Here is a 16,465-nt window from a genome sequence, read left to right as displayed (position 1 = left end):
GAGTATCACATGCCTTTGTTTTATTTCCCTACATAAGTAAAATGAGGATAATGGCTCTACTGTCATTCATTCCAATTAGACTGGTTTGGATTGCTCCCTGAACAATATGGCTGCCATTTTTACCTCATTCTGGAACTTCGAGAGTTTATGGCATAGCCCCTCTAGTAATTTAATAAGATCTCTGTGGTCCTCCCTCCATCCAGATACTGTGAGGGGGAAAAAGTATTTGATCCCCTGCTGATTTTGTACGTTTGCCCACTGACAAAGAAATGATCAGTCTATAATTTTAATGGTAAGTTTATTTGAACAGTGAGAGACAGAATAACAACAAAAAAATCCAGAAAAATGCATGTCAAAAATGTTATAAAATGATTTGCATTTTAATGAGGGAAATAAGTATTTGACCCCTCTGCAAAACATGACTTAGTACTTGGTGGCAAACCCTTGTTGGCAATCACAGAGGTCAGACCTTTCTTGTAGTTGGCCACCAGGTTTGCACACATCTCAGGAGGGATTTTGTCCTACTCCTTTTTGCAGATCTTCTCCAAGTCATTAAGGTTTCGAGGCTGACGTTTGGCAACTCGAACCTTCAGCTCCCTCCACAGATTTTCTATGGGATTAAGGTCTGGAGACTGGCTAGGCCACTCCAGGACCTTAATGTGCTTCTTCTTGAGCCATTCCATTGTTGCCTTGGCCGTGTGTTTTGGGTCATTGTCATGCTGGAATAGGCTGAGGGAAGGAGGTTCTCACCCAAGATTTGACGGTACATGGCCCCGTCCATCGTCCCTTTGATGCGGTGAAGTTGTCCTGTCCCCTTAGCAGAAAAACACCCCCAAAGCATAATGTTTCCACCTCCATGTTTGACGGTGGGGATGGTGTTCTTGGGGTCATAGGCAGCATTCCTCCTCCTCCTAACACGGCGAGTTGAGTTGATGCCAAAGAGCTCCATTTTGGTCTCATCTGACCACAATACTTTCACCCAGTTGTCCTCTGAATCATTCAGATGTTCATTGGCAAACTTCAGACGGGCATGTATATGTGCTTTCTTGAGAAGAGAGACCTTGCGGGCGCTGCAGGATTTCAGTCCTTCACGGCGTAGTGTGTTACCAATTGTTTTCTTGGTGACTATGGTCCCAGCTGCCTTGAGATCATTGACAAGATCCTCCCGTGTAGATCTGGGCTGATTCCTCACCGTTCTCATGATCATTGCAACTCCACGAGGTGAGATCTTGCATGGAGCCCCAGGCCAAGAGAGATTGACAGTTCTTTTGTGTTTCTTCCATTTGCGAATAATCGCACCAACTGTTGTCACCTTCTCACCAAGCTGCTTGGCGATGGTCTTGTAGCCCATTCCAGCCTTGTGTAGGTCTGCAATCTTGTCCCTGACATCCTTGGAGAGCTCTTTGGTCTTGGCCATGGTGGAGAGTTTGGAATCTGATTGATTGATTGCTTCTGTGGACAGGTGTCTTTTATACAGATAACAAGCTGAGATTAGGAGCACTCCCTTTAAGAGTGTGCTCCTAATCTCAGCTCGTTACCTGTATAAAAAATACACCTGGCAGCCAGAAATCTTTCTGATTGAGAGGGGGTCAATTACTTATTTCCCTCATTAAAATGCAAATCAATTTCTAACTTTTTTGACATGCGTTTTTCTGGATTTTTTTCTTGTTATTCTGTCTCTCACTGTTCAAATAAACCTACCATTAAAATTATAGACTGATCATTTCTTTGTCAGTGGGCAAACGTACAAAATCAGCAGGGGATCAAATACTTTTTTCCCTCACTGTAGGATATGAACACATCATGAAGTTAGCTAGCTTTAGTGGTACCACCCAGAGTGGTGCAGAGTGGTGTTGTTTCCTGTGACAAAGAAATACATGTAGCACGACAATGTGACTATGGCAACCTGGACCGGTATCATGAACAGTTCTACAGAGCATGCTCTATGAGGCAACTCCAATACATCCTATGCATTTTATGGGGAACAGTATATTTTTTTGTATATGGTCTGAGCAATGAGAACACCTTAAATGTTATACAAGTAAAACAACTATTATTGGGTCTCCAAGCCCAACTGTCACACACCAGAATCATAATAGAGGTAGAGATACTCTCAAAGATCGGCTATGAAAAAGTCAACTGACACTTACTCTTGTGTTACTGACTTGTTGCACCCTCGACAACTACTATGATTATTATTATTTGACCATGCTGGTCATTTATGAACATTTGAACATCTTGGCCATGTGCTGTTATAGTCTCCACCCGGCACAGCCAGAAGAGGACTGGCCACTCCTCATAGCCTGGTTCCTCTCTAGGTTTCTTCCTAGGTTTTGGCCTTTCTAGGGAGTTTTTCCTAGCCACCATGCTTCTACACCTGCATTGCTTGCTGTTTGGGGTTTTAGGCTGGGTTTCTGTACAGCACTTTGAGATATCAGCTGATGTAAGAAGGGCTATATAAATACATTTGATTTGATAATGTCATGCATTTTAAGACACATCAGGCCTGGAAAAATACTTGTATACAATGCTTTGTTGTTTCTATTTTCACCTCCATACCTTTTGATCAGTGTAAATAAACTAGTTCTCCATCACAGAATGTGAAAAACAGTGACAGTTTCCATGACTGCATTGGCTCTCCAGAGCTACACCTCTCTCCTGGTCTATCCTGGTCTCTCCTCATGTTTCAAATCAAATCAAATCAAATCAAATTTATTTTTATATAGCCCTTCGTGCATCAGCTGATATTCTCAAAGTGCTGTACAGAAACCCAGCCTAAAACCCCAAACAGCAAGCAAAGCATGTGAAAGAAGCACGGTGGCTATGAAAAACTCCCTAGGAAAAACTCCCTAGAAAGGCCAAAAACCTAGGAAGAAACCTAGAGAGGAACCAGGCTATGAGGGGTGGCCAGTCCTCTTCTGGCTGTGCAGGGTGGATATTATAACAGAACATAGTCAAGATGTTAAAATGTTAAAATGTTCATAAATGACCAGCATGGTCAAATAATAATAATCATAGTAGTTGTCGAGGGTGCAACAAGCACGTCCGGTGAACAGGTCAGGGTTCCATAGCCGCAGGCAGAACAGTTGAAACTGGAGCAGCAGCACGGCCAGGTGGACTGGGGACAGCAAGGAGTCATCATACCAGGTAGTCCTGAGGTTTCCTGGTCTCTCCTCATCTCTCCTGGTCTCTCCTCATCTCTCCTGGTATCTCCTGGTCTCTCCTCATCTCTCCTGATCTCTCCTCATCTCTCCTGGTCTCTCCTCATCTCTCCTGATCTCTCCTCATCTCTCCTGATCTCCCGTCATCTCTCCTGATCTCTCCTCATCTCTCCTGGTCTCTCCTCATCTCTCCTGGTCTCTCCTCATCTCTCCTGGTCTCTCCTCATCTCCCCTCATCTCTCCTGGTCTCTCCTGATCTCCTGTCATCTCTCCTGGTCTCTCCTGATCTCTCCTCATCTCTATCCCTCACTCTCCCCCCTGTGTGAGTGTCTCTGACTCTGAGACGGCGTTTGAACCTTGCTGTTTTTACCTGTCACTGTGAGAAGAGGAGCTGGCCTTGTCGCCAGGAGCGTAGCCCTGAGACTGGCGCTTCAGGTGTTTGCTCTGCCTCCCCTCTCTTTACTCACACTCCTCCCTCAGGATCACCCATCCCCCTCTCACTCGCTCTGCCTCCATCTCTCCTGAATAACACAGTACCTTTCATCTGAGCAGGGAGCTCACTTACTGTGTGTGAAGAGGTGCTGATCTGAATGCACTCGTATGTTTGTGTGTGTGCACGCCTGCGTTTGTTTGTGTGTTTTATGTTTGTTGGGCCCTTGGCAGGGCTGAGATCTGCATCAGCTGAAACGTTGGGCCAACAGTGCTTGCTAGTGGTGACAAAATACTACTGCATGGTACAGGTTCAAGGACCAGGTACAACTACTGTATACACACAATTCCATCATTGCACAGTGAACATTCATGTATTGAAGTCTCCTTGGCCTGCGAGATTGTAAGTGCAGTACATATTGAAGTCCGTTAGTTATTTCTTTTGGCTCCAAGGTTGTAAGAACAGAGCGTTATTGACTTGTGTTGACCCTATTCTATTAAAATAGTATTACTTTCCCCTTGTATCTCTTTATATACATTGGCAGACACCTGAGAGAGAGAGGCTTATGGATGCCTGTAAGGTATTGAAGGGATTTTTATAATAAGTGTGCTGCTGAGTACATTCCATAGAAGATGAGGGAACTCAGAGAGCTATGTGTGTGTGCCATGTTTGTGGCGGTATCGAAAATGAAAGCTCCTTTGGGCGGGACGAGATTATGCACAAGTGATTAATAAGAGCAGTAATAAACAAAGGCCCAGGAGATGTTTGAGGTGCTTAATAATCCATTATGTTCATAAAAGAGCTGGGCCTCTCCAATGGATCCCCGTGGAGCAGAGAACCCAGAGGGACCGGCAGAGTGTTTGCTCAGAACAGAGAGGAAGTGTGTGTGTGTGGAGAGGGAGAGATACTTTTGGTAATGTAGTGTATGTGGACACCTGCTCGTCAAACATCTCATTCCAAAATCATTAATTAATATGGGTTTGGTCCCCCCTTTGCTGCTAAAACAGCCTCCACTCTTCTGGGAAGGCTTTCCACTAGATGTTGGAACATTAATGTGGGGACTTGCATCCATTCAGCCACAAGAGCATTAGTGAGGTCGGGCACTGATGTTGGGCGATTAGGCCTGGCTCGCAGTCGGCGTTCCAATTCATCCCAAAGGTGTTTGATGGGGTTGAGATCAGGGCTTTGTACAGGTCAGTCAAGTTCTTCCACACTGATATCGACAAACCATTTCTGTATAGACCTAGCTTTGTGCACGGGGGCATTGTCATGTTGAAACAGGAAAGGGCCTTACCCAAACTGTTGCCACAAAGTTGGAAGCACAGAATCATCTATAATGTCATTGTATGCTGTAGCGTTAAGATTTCCCTTCACTGGAACTAAGGGGCCTAACCCGAACCATCAACAACTGCTCCAGTCCATTATTCCTCCTCCACCAAACTTTACAGTTGGCACTATGCTTTCAGACAGGTAGGGTTCAATGGCGGAAAGTTTTACACCACCCCAGCCAACGCTTGGTATTGCACATGGTGATCTTAGGCTTGTGTGTGGCTGCTCGGCCATGGAAACCCATTTCATGAAGCTCCCGACGAACAGTTATTGTGCTGACGTTGCTTCCAGAGGCATTTTGGAACTCGGTAATGAGTGTTGCTTCAGCACTCGGCTGTTCCGTTTTGTGAGGTTGTGTGGCCTACCACTTCATGGCTGAACCATTGTTGCTCCTAGACGTTTCTACTTCACAATAACAGCACTTGCAGTTGACCGGGGCAGCTCTAGCAGGGCAGAAATTTGACGAACTGATTTGTTGGGAAGGTGGCATCCTATGACAGTGCCACGTTGAAAGTCACTGAGCTGTTCATTAAGGCCATTCTACTGCCAATGTTTGTTTATGGAGATTGCATGGCTGTGTGCTTGATTTTATACACCTGTCAGCAACGGGTGTGGCTGAAATAGCCGAATCCACTAATTTGAAGGGGTGTCCACATACTGCTGTATATATATAGTGTACCCGTTCGGTAGATCTGTATACAAAATGAACCCAGTCAAAGAAGAGAGCAGCAGGGGTACTCTGAGGGACCAGGGTGTAGCTCTGAAAGACGGGCAATAATTTGGGGGAGAGTTAAAGAATGCTGATAATGAAAGCGAACAGGGCTACTAATTGAAGTTGCTGGATATTCCTTTAAGAGCAATTCTCTAACCGTTAATCTTTCCTATAAAAGGAATATTGAATACTTGAATGGAATTTGTCCACGTACTTTTGTATATATAGTCTATATAATGGTAAGACTGACACTCAAGCTCTGAAGTCTACATGACTTCAGTTGTTCACTAAACAGTTATTGCTTATTGGTTTTGTAACGAAGAAAGAAAACATGAATGCTTACTCTATCAATTAAAGTGGTGGAGTTAGTTTTTTGTTTATGTATCTAAGAGTGTCTTTTGACATTGTTGTAGAGACACTAGTTATTGATGTAATGCTGTCTATGTCCTTCAGTCTGCCAGACAAAGGCATGTGTGGAACACATACAGCAGAGCATGTTAAAGACTGTCTCTTTCAGCTTGTCTGTCAGTGAGACTCTTCTTTCACCATTACTCTATCTTTCTCGCTCTCTTTCTGTTTCTTTATCTATCACTCTTTCACTCTTCTTCACATCAAAACATCAAGGGACAAACGTTTGTTCTGCTCTCTGAATATCAGGTATGTATTATTGAAAAGACAGCACAGAAACCTACTGATTTTACTGTAGTATTAGGATTTTTTTATTTTTTCATAGGTCGTCAAAGTTAATATTTTGTTAAATGGTTTTATTGTAGCTACAAAAATCAATATAATCTAGGTTGAAACCAGGATAGACATTAAATAATTGTACCTTGTGAGTGCAAGTGACTGTGCAGTTGTTAAAAGAATAGATGACTTTGTAAAGACTATTAGACTTTAGTCAATAAAAGTGTCCCCACACGGCTGCTTTGGATGGAGACTCCCCTACTCTGTAAGTACAATTGTTTGTTATTTTTTAGTTTAATTTAAAAAAGCTAACCTTTTTCAAAGGTAGCCATTTTGATGATGCACTTTGTCTTTGAAGGTTGAACTAAGGACTAACAGTTCAGTCAACCTAGTTTCGGTCCATGACAACACACTCTTCATGTACAGTGTTACGGTTTGTTGCAACAGCAGAAAAGGATGTTTTTGGACCTTGAAGACCACTTGGAGAAAAAAACAAAACAAAAACAAGACTGTTTTGAATGAAAATAAAAAAAACCTTGAAGCACAGCCTTATAAATTAATTTGTTCGTGTTGTATGATGGGAACACAGCTGGCCTCATTAACACACGCACAACACATAATTATAGAGTTTTTTTCCTCTCTCCAGCCAGCCAGCGCTTGGCTAATGGGCTTGCTGGGTTAATTATGTCAGAACGTAATTACACAGGGCCCAGGGAGACGTAGTGGTGCACCCCGCTGAGCCCACACTGCCTAATGATGGTGTATCGCTGACAGGGCCAAGACGGACCGCCCCAACACACCTGCTTGTCTTGGCTCACGCCACCCTCGTCCACTCCCACGCACCACCACCGCCCACCTAGACACACGTTTGGGACCTGTCTGTCCCACCAGACACAGTTTCTATGTGGACGAAAACACAGTGGGCCTTGGCCAAGCCTGTTCTATATCCAACTCCATAGGAACAACCATAGGAGTTAGCTATCCAGCACAAACAGATCTGTGGTGACCAGGCTAGCCCTGGCCTGTCAAGGAGAAGCACCCAGCACCCAGAGAGCTTCCCCCTGCTGAGGGATGAGCAATAGCAGAGTAATACCAGACCAGTGGCTGCTAGGAACCAGCCAGGGAAGCCCTTTATCTCATCTGTAACGCTGATGCAAACTCCGCTCACAGTGTAAACAATATAGATGATGAGACCATACACACATAGATTATATGATAGCTTACACAATAACACCAAACCAGGTAGAACTTTTTAAACAACTGTGGTGAAGTACAAATGATGCCTGGATCCTGAATGCCAACTTGTCTTTGCTGGTATACTGCGAGGACAGCAGGCGTGTGTGTGTCCTCTGAACCACCACCTCCTCATAACATTCTGTTCATCCCCACCTTCTCCCAGTCACTGTGATTCATGTGGTAATGAACCATGTTTCACTGAAGAATATGATGTATTAATGTGCTTTGATTTATGACCCTCAATGAGGTGCTGTTATGCTCTGTTATCATGACCTCAGGGCAGATGTCCAATCAGCCATAATTAAGATAAGGGCTGAATTACAAAATTAACTGTATTTGCATAGATAACGATATGACTGACTTCTGTACATAATGGTGGGTCGGCCATGGTTCGCTTCATGATTGGGATGAAGTAATTCTAGGTATAATGGCAGGATAGTGTACAATTCCATTCAATTATTTAATATTCCCTTTTTAGTAAAGATTTACGGTTAGTAATTTGCTTTTAAAGGAATATCCAGCACTGCATATTAGCAACTTCAATTAGTAGCCCTGTTCTCTTTCATTATCAGCATTCTTTAACTCTCCCCCAAATTATTGCCCGTCTTTCAGAGCTACACCCTGGTCCCTCAGAGTACCCCTGCTGCTCTCTTCTTTGACTGGGTTCATTTTGTATACAGATCTACCGAACGGGTACACTATATATACAGCAGTATGTGGACACCCCTTCAAATTAGTGGATTCGGCTATTTCAGCCACACCCGTTGCTGACAGGTGTATAAAATCAAGCACACAGCCATGCAATCTCCATAAACAAACATTGGCAGTAGAATGGCCTTAATGAAGAGCTCAGTGACTTTCAACGTGGCACCGTCATAGGATGCCACCTTCCCAACAAGTCAGTTTGTCAAATTTCTGACCTGCTAGATCTGCTCCGGTCAACTGTAAGTGCTGTTATTGTGAAGTAGAAACGTCTAGGAGCAACAATGGTTCAGCCCCGAAGTGGTAGGCCACACAAGCTCACAGAACAGAACCGCCGAGTGCAGAAGCACCTAAAAATCGTCTGTCCTCAATTGCAACACTCACTACCAAGTTCCATACTGCCTCTGCAAGCGACATCCGAGAGTAGAGTGTTACTTTATTAATCCCAACTTGGGAAATTGTTTTATCACGGAATGCATCATCAATGACCTACAATGACCAACACATGAAGAAAATAAGTTAAAAAAAAAAACACTTTAAGACACAAAGGCACATGCACAAACCATAGTATCCCTAAAAGAATAGTCTGATTCAAGTGCTGTTTTCTATCCTACTCTGGAGGGAAACAGGCAACAAAAAATACATTTTATAGAAAGACCTCATAAAACAGTTCATCAATTATACTCCTTTAGGACTGTCCCCGACTAAAAAAAATCTTGGTCCACCGAAAGTGGTCTGTTCTTTCTACCAATGGATTGGTCGACATTTTTTAAGTGTATTTTTCCATATATAGACACACCCTATGTGTTTTAATAAAATCATCTATATGCACTGAGCTTGTCTAATACTTAAAGTTTACGGTTTGATGAAATAAGACATGCCTCACGAGGGCGCCAGAGATCTAGATAACCAGAAGAAAAAACCTTAGCTGACCCAACTATTCTCCTCCTGCTGGCTTTCGCAGATTCTGCCATCACTCTCCTGAAGTTAATAGGCTACATGAGGAGTCAGCAACCTTTCTCATGTTGAATGCCAATGTATCTTACCATTTCTACCGATCTGCGTGCCAGTCATGGTTTTCATATGTACATTTTCGTGAAACAGTTTCAGTAAAATAGCCTACATAAAGCCAACAAATGAAAACATTGCATCCTGCAGGTAGAAAACATCCTGATGAAAATGAATATCCTATAAATCACATTGGCTGCACATGTCCTGTCTGCAACATTGCATAAAATATTCTGGGCCCCCAGTTACTCCGCAGTGAGCGGAGGCTATTTTCAAGGGATACGAAGCAGTGCTTGACGTGGGGAGGAGCTCACCGGAGCTGAGTATTGGCACCTCAAATGTTCTACTGCTTGAGCTTCTGTTTCTCTTATAGAATATTAGCTCAAAAGTATTGTGGCGCTCTTGCACCTAATTATAAACAATACCAGCACCCAAAATGAGTACCGGAACCTATTTCAGTCCCTGTCAAGCGCTGATAAGAAGTAATAAGGTAGGCCTATTTTATGACGTTTCCACTGGATCAGAGCATGACATTTTCCGCTTTCACGCTGAGTGGTTATCGAAAGGGAGAGCTGGAAAGATTTTGCAGGTAGCCTATAGGCTACTTCTATGCGTGCGCGTCCCTACTCAACATTGACAGGAGAGTACCAAACTAAAGACAATGACTAAATTGACAAAACTTGTAAATGGAATGAAATAAATCAAAACTTGTTTCTCACAAATGTACCATAGGTTGTGCACTCTGCAAACAATGTGTCCACTCAGACAATGAGAACGGAAAGACTGGAATAATATTGAATGCATTAAAGTAATTACCGTGACCAATGTAACAAACATTGTAGATTAGAAATTAAAGGAATTAACGACATATGTAATGGTGAATTAATATACACTAACAATCAAACGCGAACAATTTGGCGATAGAGAAGTGCATAGTCAATCCGACGTCTGCATTGGCCATGCAGATTCTCGGTGATAATGCAGAAGTCAGGGCATTCACTTCTTGCGCATCACGGAGCAGTGCAGAGCTGTTGTCAAGGAAGTGCGTTTATGTTTATACAGGATGTGCCGCGCCCACCTACCTTCAACCAATCATGTCAATGCGGAGCAATACAGAGCTCTCCGCATTGTTGCAACATTTGGGAGGGGCATGGTGATGTGGTACAGAGCTCGATTTGGCCTCTGGAGGTTCCAGGATTACGTCACAACCTCTATTTACATGGAGCCTCCAACCATATTTTCGGTTCAAGCATAAATTGGCTTTTAGTTTAGGCCTCCGCAATGGATTAGTTCACTGAGATGGGCGCATATATGTATATACTACCGTTCAAACGTTTGGGATCACTTGGACATTTCCTTGTTTTTGAAAGAAAAGCTAATTTTGTCTATTAAAATAACATCAAATTGATCAGAAATACAGTGTAGATATTGTTAATGTTGTAAATGACTATTGTAGCTTAAATGACTATTGTAGCTTGAAACGGCATGGAATATCTACATAGGCGTACAGAGGCTCATTATCAGCAACCATCACTCCTGTGTTCCAATGGCACGTTGTGTTAGCTAATCCAAGTGTAGCATTTTAAAATTGCAACTGTTGTGTTGATTAAAGAAGCAATAAAACTGGCCTTCTTCAGACTAGTTGAGTATCTGGAGCATCAGCATTTGTGGATTCGATAACAGGCTCAAAATGGCGGGAAACAAAGAACTTTCTTCTGAAACTCGTCAATCTATTCACGTTCTGAGAAATGAAGGCTATTCCATGCGAGAAATTGCCAAGAAACTGAAGATCTCGTACAATGCTGTGTACTACTCCCTTCACAGAACAGCGCAAACTGGCTCTAACCAGAATAGAAAGAGAAGTGGGAGGTCCCGGTGTACAACTGAGCAAGAGGACAAGTACATTAGAGTGTCTAGTTTGAGAAACAGACGCCTCACAAGTCCTCAACTGGCAGCTTCATTAAATAGTACTTCATTAAAACACCAGTCTCAACGTCAACAGTGAAGAGGCAACTACGGGATGCTAGCCTTTTAGGCAGATTTCCAAAGCAAAAGCCATATCTCAGACTGGCCAATGAAAATAAAATATTAAGATGGGCAAAAGAACACAGACACTGGACAGAGGAACTCTGCATAGAAGGCCAGCATCCTGGAGTCGCCTCTTCACTGTCGACGTTGTTTTAGTCGAGCAGTAATATATGTGTGTGTGTGTGTGTGTGTGTGTGTGTGTGTGTGTGTGTGTGTGTGTGTGTGTGTGTGTGTGTGTGTGTGTGTGTGTGTGTGTGTGTGTATGTGTATATATGTGTGTGTATGTGTATATATTACTGCTCGACTAAAACCATCTCGGTTGACCAACAGCCTATTGACCGACCAGTCGACTAATTGGGGTCAGCCCTACACTCATTAAAATGCCTCATCGCTGTGGGTAAAAATGACCGTCTAAACCTCTGTGGTTTAGACAGGATAAACCTGCTACTGAAGCTGCTCCTGTGTTGCATTTGAGTGTTGTGGATTGGTCAGCACAATAACTGTTAACCGGGAGTTTCATGAAATGGGTTTCCATGGCTGAGCAGCCACACACAAGCCTAAGAGTGGTGTAAAGCTCGCCACCATTGGACTCTGGATCAGTGGAAACGCGTTCTCTGGAGTGATGAATCACACTTCACCATCTGGCAGTCCGACAGACGAACCTGGGTTTGGTGGATGACAGGAGTACGCTACCTGCATAGTGCCAACTAAAGTTTGGTGGAGGAGGAATAATGGTCTGGGGCTGTTTTTCATGGTTCGGGTTAGGCCCCTTAGTTCCAGTGAAGGGAAATATTAATGCTACAGCATACACTGACATTCTAGACAATTCTGTGCTTCCAATATGTGGCAACAGTTTGGGGAAGGCCCTTTCCTGTTTCAGCATGAAAATGCCCCCGTGCACAAAGCAAGGTCCATACAGAAATGTTTTGTCGAGATCAGTGTGGAAGAACTTGACTGGCCTACAGAGCCCTGACCTCAACGCCATCGAACACCTTTGGGATGAATTGGAAGGCTGACTGCGAGCCAGGCTTAATCGCCCAACATCAGTACCCGACCTCACTAATGCTCTTTTAGCTGAATGGAAGCAAGTCACCGCAGCAATGTTCCAACTTCTAGTGGAAAGCCTTCCCAGAAGAGTGGAGGCTGTTTTAGCAGCAAAGGGGGACCAACTCCATATTAATGTCCATGATTTTGTAATGAGATGTTCGACGTGCAGGTGTCCACATACTTTTGGTCGTGTAGTTTATCCACCTTCACTTTAAATTTGATTTAGCCACTGCTTGATAATCCCTGCTTGTCCACGTGTGAGAGATCCCTTACGTAATCTCTGCGCTTTGATCATGGAAGGTTAAAAGGATATATGGAAAAGAGTCTAATAAAGGGATTTCTGTGACAGTGGGTCGATGTGAATAGCACTGTTTTAAGTCATCCTGTTTGTCTAAGAAGAGCTCTTCTCTTCAGTGTGATGTCCCATGTGACTGATGCAATATCTCCAGTGTTGGTGTAACAGTGAACACAGACACATAGGAGGCTCATTTGACTGTAAACGGTCCTGGGAAAAAATGGTTCAATCAGTTATCTCTGACCAAGTGTTTCTGATGAAACTTCAGATATGTCAAGTGGCTGTGGAAGTCTTTCAACAAATTGCTTATTTAAACTTGTGCGTCTCTGATAAGGGTTTGTACGTGTGACTGTTGTGTTTCTGTGGCCTGTTTCGACATAGCTGTCTTGTCTCAGTGGTGTCTGTTGAAGTGTAAACGTCTGTGGTTAGGCTCTCTGAACAGTCAGTTCTGTCTGTGCCCATGCTATAAAAGGATATGATTGTGATCCACACAGCAGCAGAAAGACGAACGGATGAAAGCTGCGGGAGAAAAGTTTGTGCAGCAAAGCAGCGACTTTTTTTTTTCCCTCCTCTTTTGGAGTTTTAAAGGGCTGGTGTGTGTCTCTACATCCTTCCTTCCTCCTTGTCAGACAGCTCCCCTGAGCCCCTCTCTCTGTGCTTTGGCACTAGAAGTCACCTCCTTTGGTGTGCGGCAGGCAGGTACACAACAGGAGCAGCTCTCTCTCTCAGAGCTGTTGAACTTTTCGGGAGGGGAAGAAAGGGAAGGGAAGATTAAAAACAGCCCTGTGATGTGGAGTGCCGAGTCTCCTCCTGAGAATTCCTGGCATAATAATTTAAATGATCAAATGATACAGAGGAGACTTGTTAGCAGAGAAACAGCCTCCTAGTTGGCCCCATGGGCCCAGCGCTGCTGCACATGCATTGCAAAGCAGCTCCTCTGTTGTGCTAAAGAATTTTTTTTTTCTGTTCTTTTCAGGAGCAGACTTTTTCCACACTTTGTTTAGGTGTATACTCGGGACTAAAGTGTGTGTCATATTCTACTGCAATCTATGCGGTTTACTTTTTAATGAATTTATACATTTAGGTGATGCTCTCCATTGAATTTGATCTCAGTAGTTTAGTCTATTCATGTCATTAGGCCCAGCCTGTGAGATTTTCAAAGGCATCTCATTTGAGTGAATTCCAGAGACACTCTTGGGAACAATTTCTCAGTGGGATTCTGTCTCCTACTGTTGATACTGCTGTGAAGGAGCGCATTTGATGTACTGTCCTGTACTGTCTCATGCAGGATTTGGGATAGTAGGCAATTTTAAAAGTTACATTTTAAAGATCCTGACATCAGTTGTATAATAGGATAAGTATTTTGACAGCAGCAACAGGATAATTGTGATATCTCATTATATTTGATCAAATAGACTGCAATGAAATTAGCTTGACTGAAGTGTTGAACTTTATACTTTACCGTTTTTACATTATGTCCAGATGTACAGTGCATTCGGAAAGTATTCAGACCCCTTGACTTCCACATTTTGTTATGTTACAGCCTTATTCTAAAATGGATTTTTTTTTTTTTAATTCCTCATCAATCTACACACAATACCCCATAATGACAAAGCGAAAACAAATAAATAAAATCAAAATAATAATACCTTATTTCATAAGTATTCAGACCCTTTGCTATGAGACTCAATTGAGCTCAGGTGCATCCTGTTTCTATTGATCATCCTTGAGATGTTTCTACATCTTGATTGGAGTCCACTGGTGGTAAATTCAATTGACTGGACATAATTTGGAAAGGCACACACCTGTCTATATAAGGTCCCACAATTGACAGCGCATGTCAGAGCAAAACCCAAGCCATGAGGTCGAAGGAATTGTCTTTAGAGTGCCGAAACAGGATTGTGTCGAGGCACAGATCTGGGGAAGGGTACCAAAAAATGTCTGCAGCATTGAAGGTCCCCAAGAACACAGTGGCCTCCATCATTGTTAAATGGAAGAAGTTTGGAACCACCAAGACTCTTCCTAGAGCTGGCCAAACTGAGCAATCGGGGGAGAAGGGCCTTGCACAGGGAGGTGACCAAGAACCCAATGGTCACTCTGACAAAGTTCCGGAGTTCCTCTGTGGAGATGGGGAAACCTTCCAGTAGGACAACTATCTCTGCAGCACTCCACCAATCAGGCCTTTGTGGTAGTGGCCAGACAGAAGCCACTCCTCAGTAAAAGGCACATGACAGCCCGCTTGGAGTTTGCCAAAAGGCACCTAAAGTCTCTCAGACCATGAGAATCAAGATTCTTTGGCCTGAATAAATCAAATCAAAGTTTATTTGTCACGCGCGCCGAATACAACCTTACAGTGAAATGCTTACTTACTATAAATAAAAAAGCAAAAAAGTTATTAGGTGAACAATAGGTAAGTAATTAAATAAAACAACAGTAAAAAGACAGGCAATATACAGTAGCGAGGCTATAAAAGTAGCGAGGCTACATACAGACACCGGTTAGTCAGGCTGATTGAGGTAGTATGTACATGAATGTATAGTTAAAGTGACTATGCATATATGATAAACAGGGAGTAGCAGCAGGAAAAAAGAGGGGTTGGGGGGGGCACACGATGCAAATAGTCCAGGTAGCCATTTGATTACCTGTTCAGGAGTCTTATGGCTTGGGGGTAAAAACTGTTGAGAAGTCTTTTTGTCCTAGACATGGCACTCCAGTACCGCTTGCCATGCGGTAGTAGAGAGAACAGTCTATGGCTGGGGTCTTTGACAATTTTTAGGGCCTTCCTCTGACACTGCCTGTTGTAGAGGTCCTGGATGGCAGGCAGCTTAGTTCCAGTGATGTACTGGGCCGTACGCACTACCCTCTGTAGTGTCTTGCGGTCAGAGGCAGAGCAATTGCCGTACCAGGCAGTGATGCAAACAGTCAGGATGCTCTAAACAACAACATTATTTTAGAATAAGTTTGTAACTTAACAAAATGCGGAAAAAGTAAATGTGTCTGAATACTTTCCGAATACAATGTGCAAGCTCTTCAATTCTCTTTATTTGTGAGTGGCTGTTTTGTGTGGAATGGTTCATAGAAAAATAGCAAATTCCTCTCCATCTCGTGTGTTTTTTCTCTCAGACCCAGCTCCTGTGCTGGAGGCCACACACACCCTGGAGGAGAGGCTGCAGCAGCTGCAGTGTTCAGCCCCAGACAGTGAGGTTCTGGTCAGGGAGGTCAGCAGGCACTGGAGGAGACACCTGGAGTGCCTTAACAAGCCAGGTCAGTGCCATGGCCACAGCACTCACCCCAGAATGGGCCCAGGCCCAGCTCACTGCTGCTTGTTTGTTCAAAGTTGTAAAGTATTTCTTTTTCAGAGAAAAACATCTAAGAAAGTATTTTTGTTGTGCAAAAACACACTATAAGCCACACAAGCAGGGGTTGGAACAGAAATTATTTTCCAATTGTTTCGTTCTGAACAGATGTATTTTTTGTCGTTTCGTTCCACTGTTCCCCGACGTCTTAACTTTTTGTCGTTAATAAATCCAATGTGAAGCGTAATAACTATAGTATCCTTAATTAGCATTGAAAAAGTGAATCCATTCTTCTCTTATTAAAAATCTCTCTCCCTAATTTCTGAATCACGCTTGTAACGTCAGTAGGCTACAGTAGACTATACTTTGGCGGGGCAGGTAGCCTATTTTCAGCTGACAGGCAGATGCTGGAATAAGTTTCTGAGTGACAGAGTGAGGGATTTGCATAGGTGCTTTGTTGCGTATTATTTGTTGTGACTGGGAAAAAAATCACATGTTCGTAAAAAAGAACGTTATTAACCTGTTCCCATGCTTTTA

General features: G+C 43.2%; 1 protein-coding gene across 2 annotated transcripts in view; it reads left to right on the top strand.

Annotated features, from left to right (window-relative positions):
* Nucleotides 1-16,465, top strand: part of LOC106585474 (homeobox protein cut-like 2) — a 114,588-nt gene that overhangs the window by 83,569 nt on the left and 14,554 nt on the right. For both annotated transcript variants that reach the window (XM_014171712.3, XM_014171711.3), the window contains exon 5: nucleotides 15,756-15,896. In XM_014171712.3, the coding sequence (XP_014027187.3) occupies nucleotides 15,756-15,896 (141 nt within the window). The remainder of the gene's footprint in view (nucleotides 1-15,755; nucleotides 15,897-16,465) is intronic.

This window comes from Salmo salar, chromosome 24 (assembly GCF_965601325.2).
Source record: "Salmo salar chromosome 24, fSalSal1, whole genome shotgun sequence".
Lineage (NCBI taxonomy): Eukaryota > Metazoa > Chordata > Actinopteri > Salmoniformes > Salmonidae > Salmo > Salmo salar.
The sequence above is the reverse complement of the archived record's forward strand: the minus strand, read 5'-3'. Positions and strand labels throughout refer to the sequence as shown.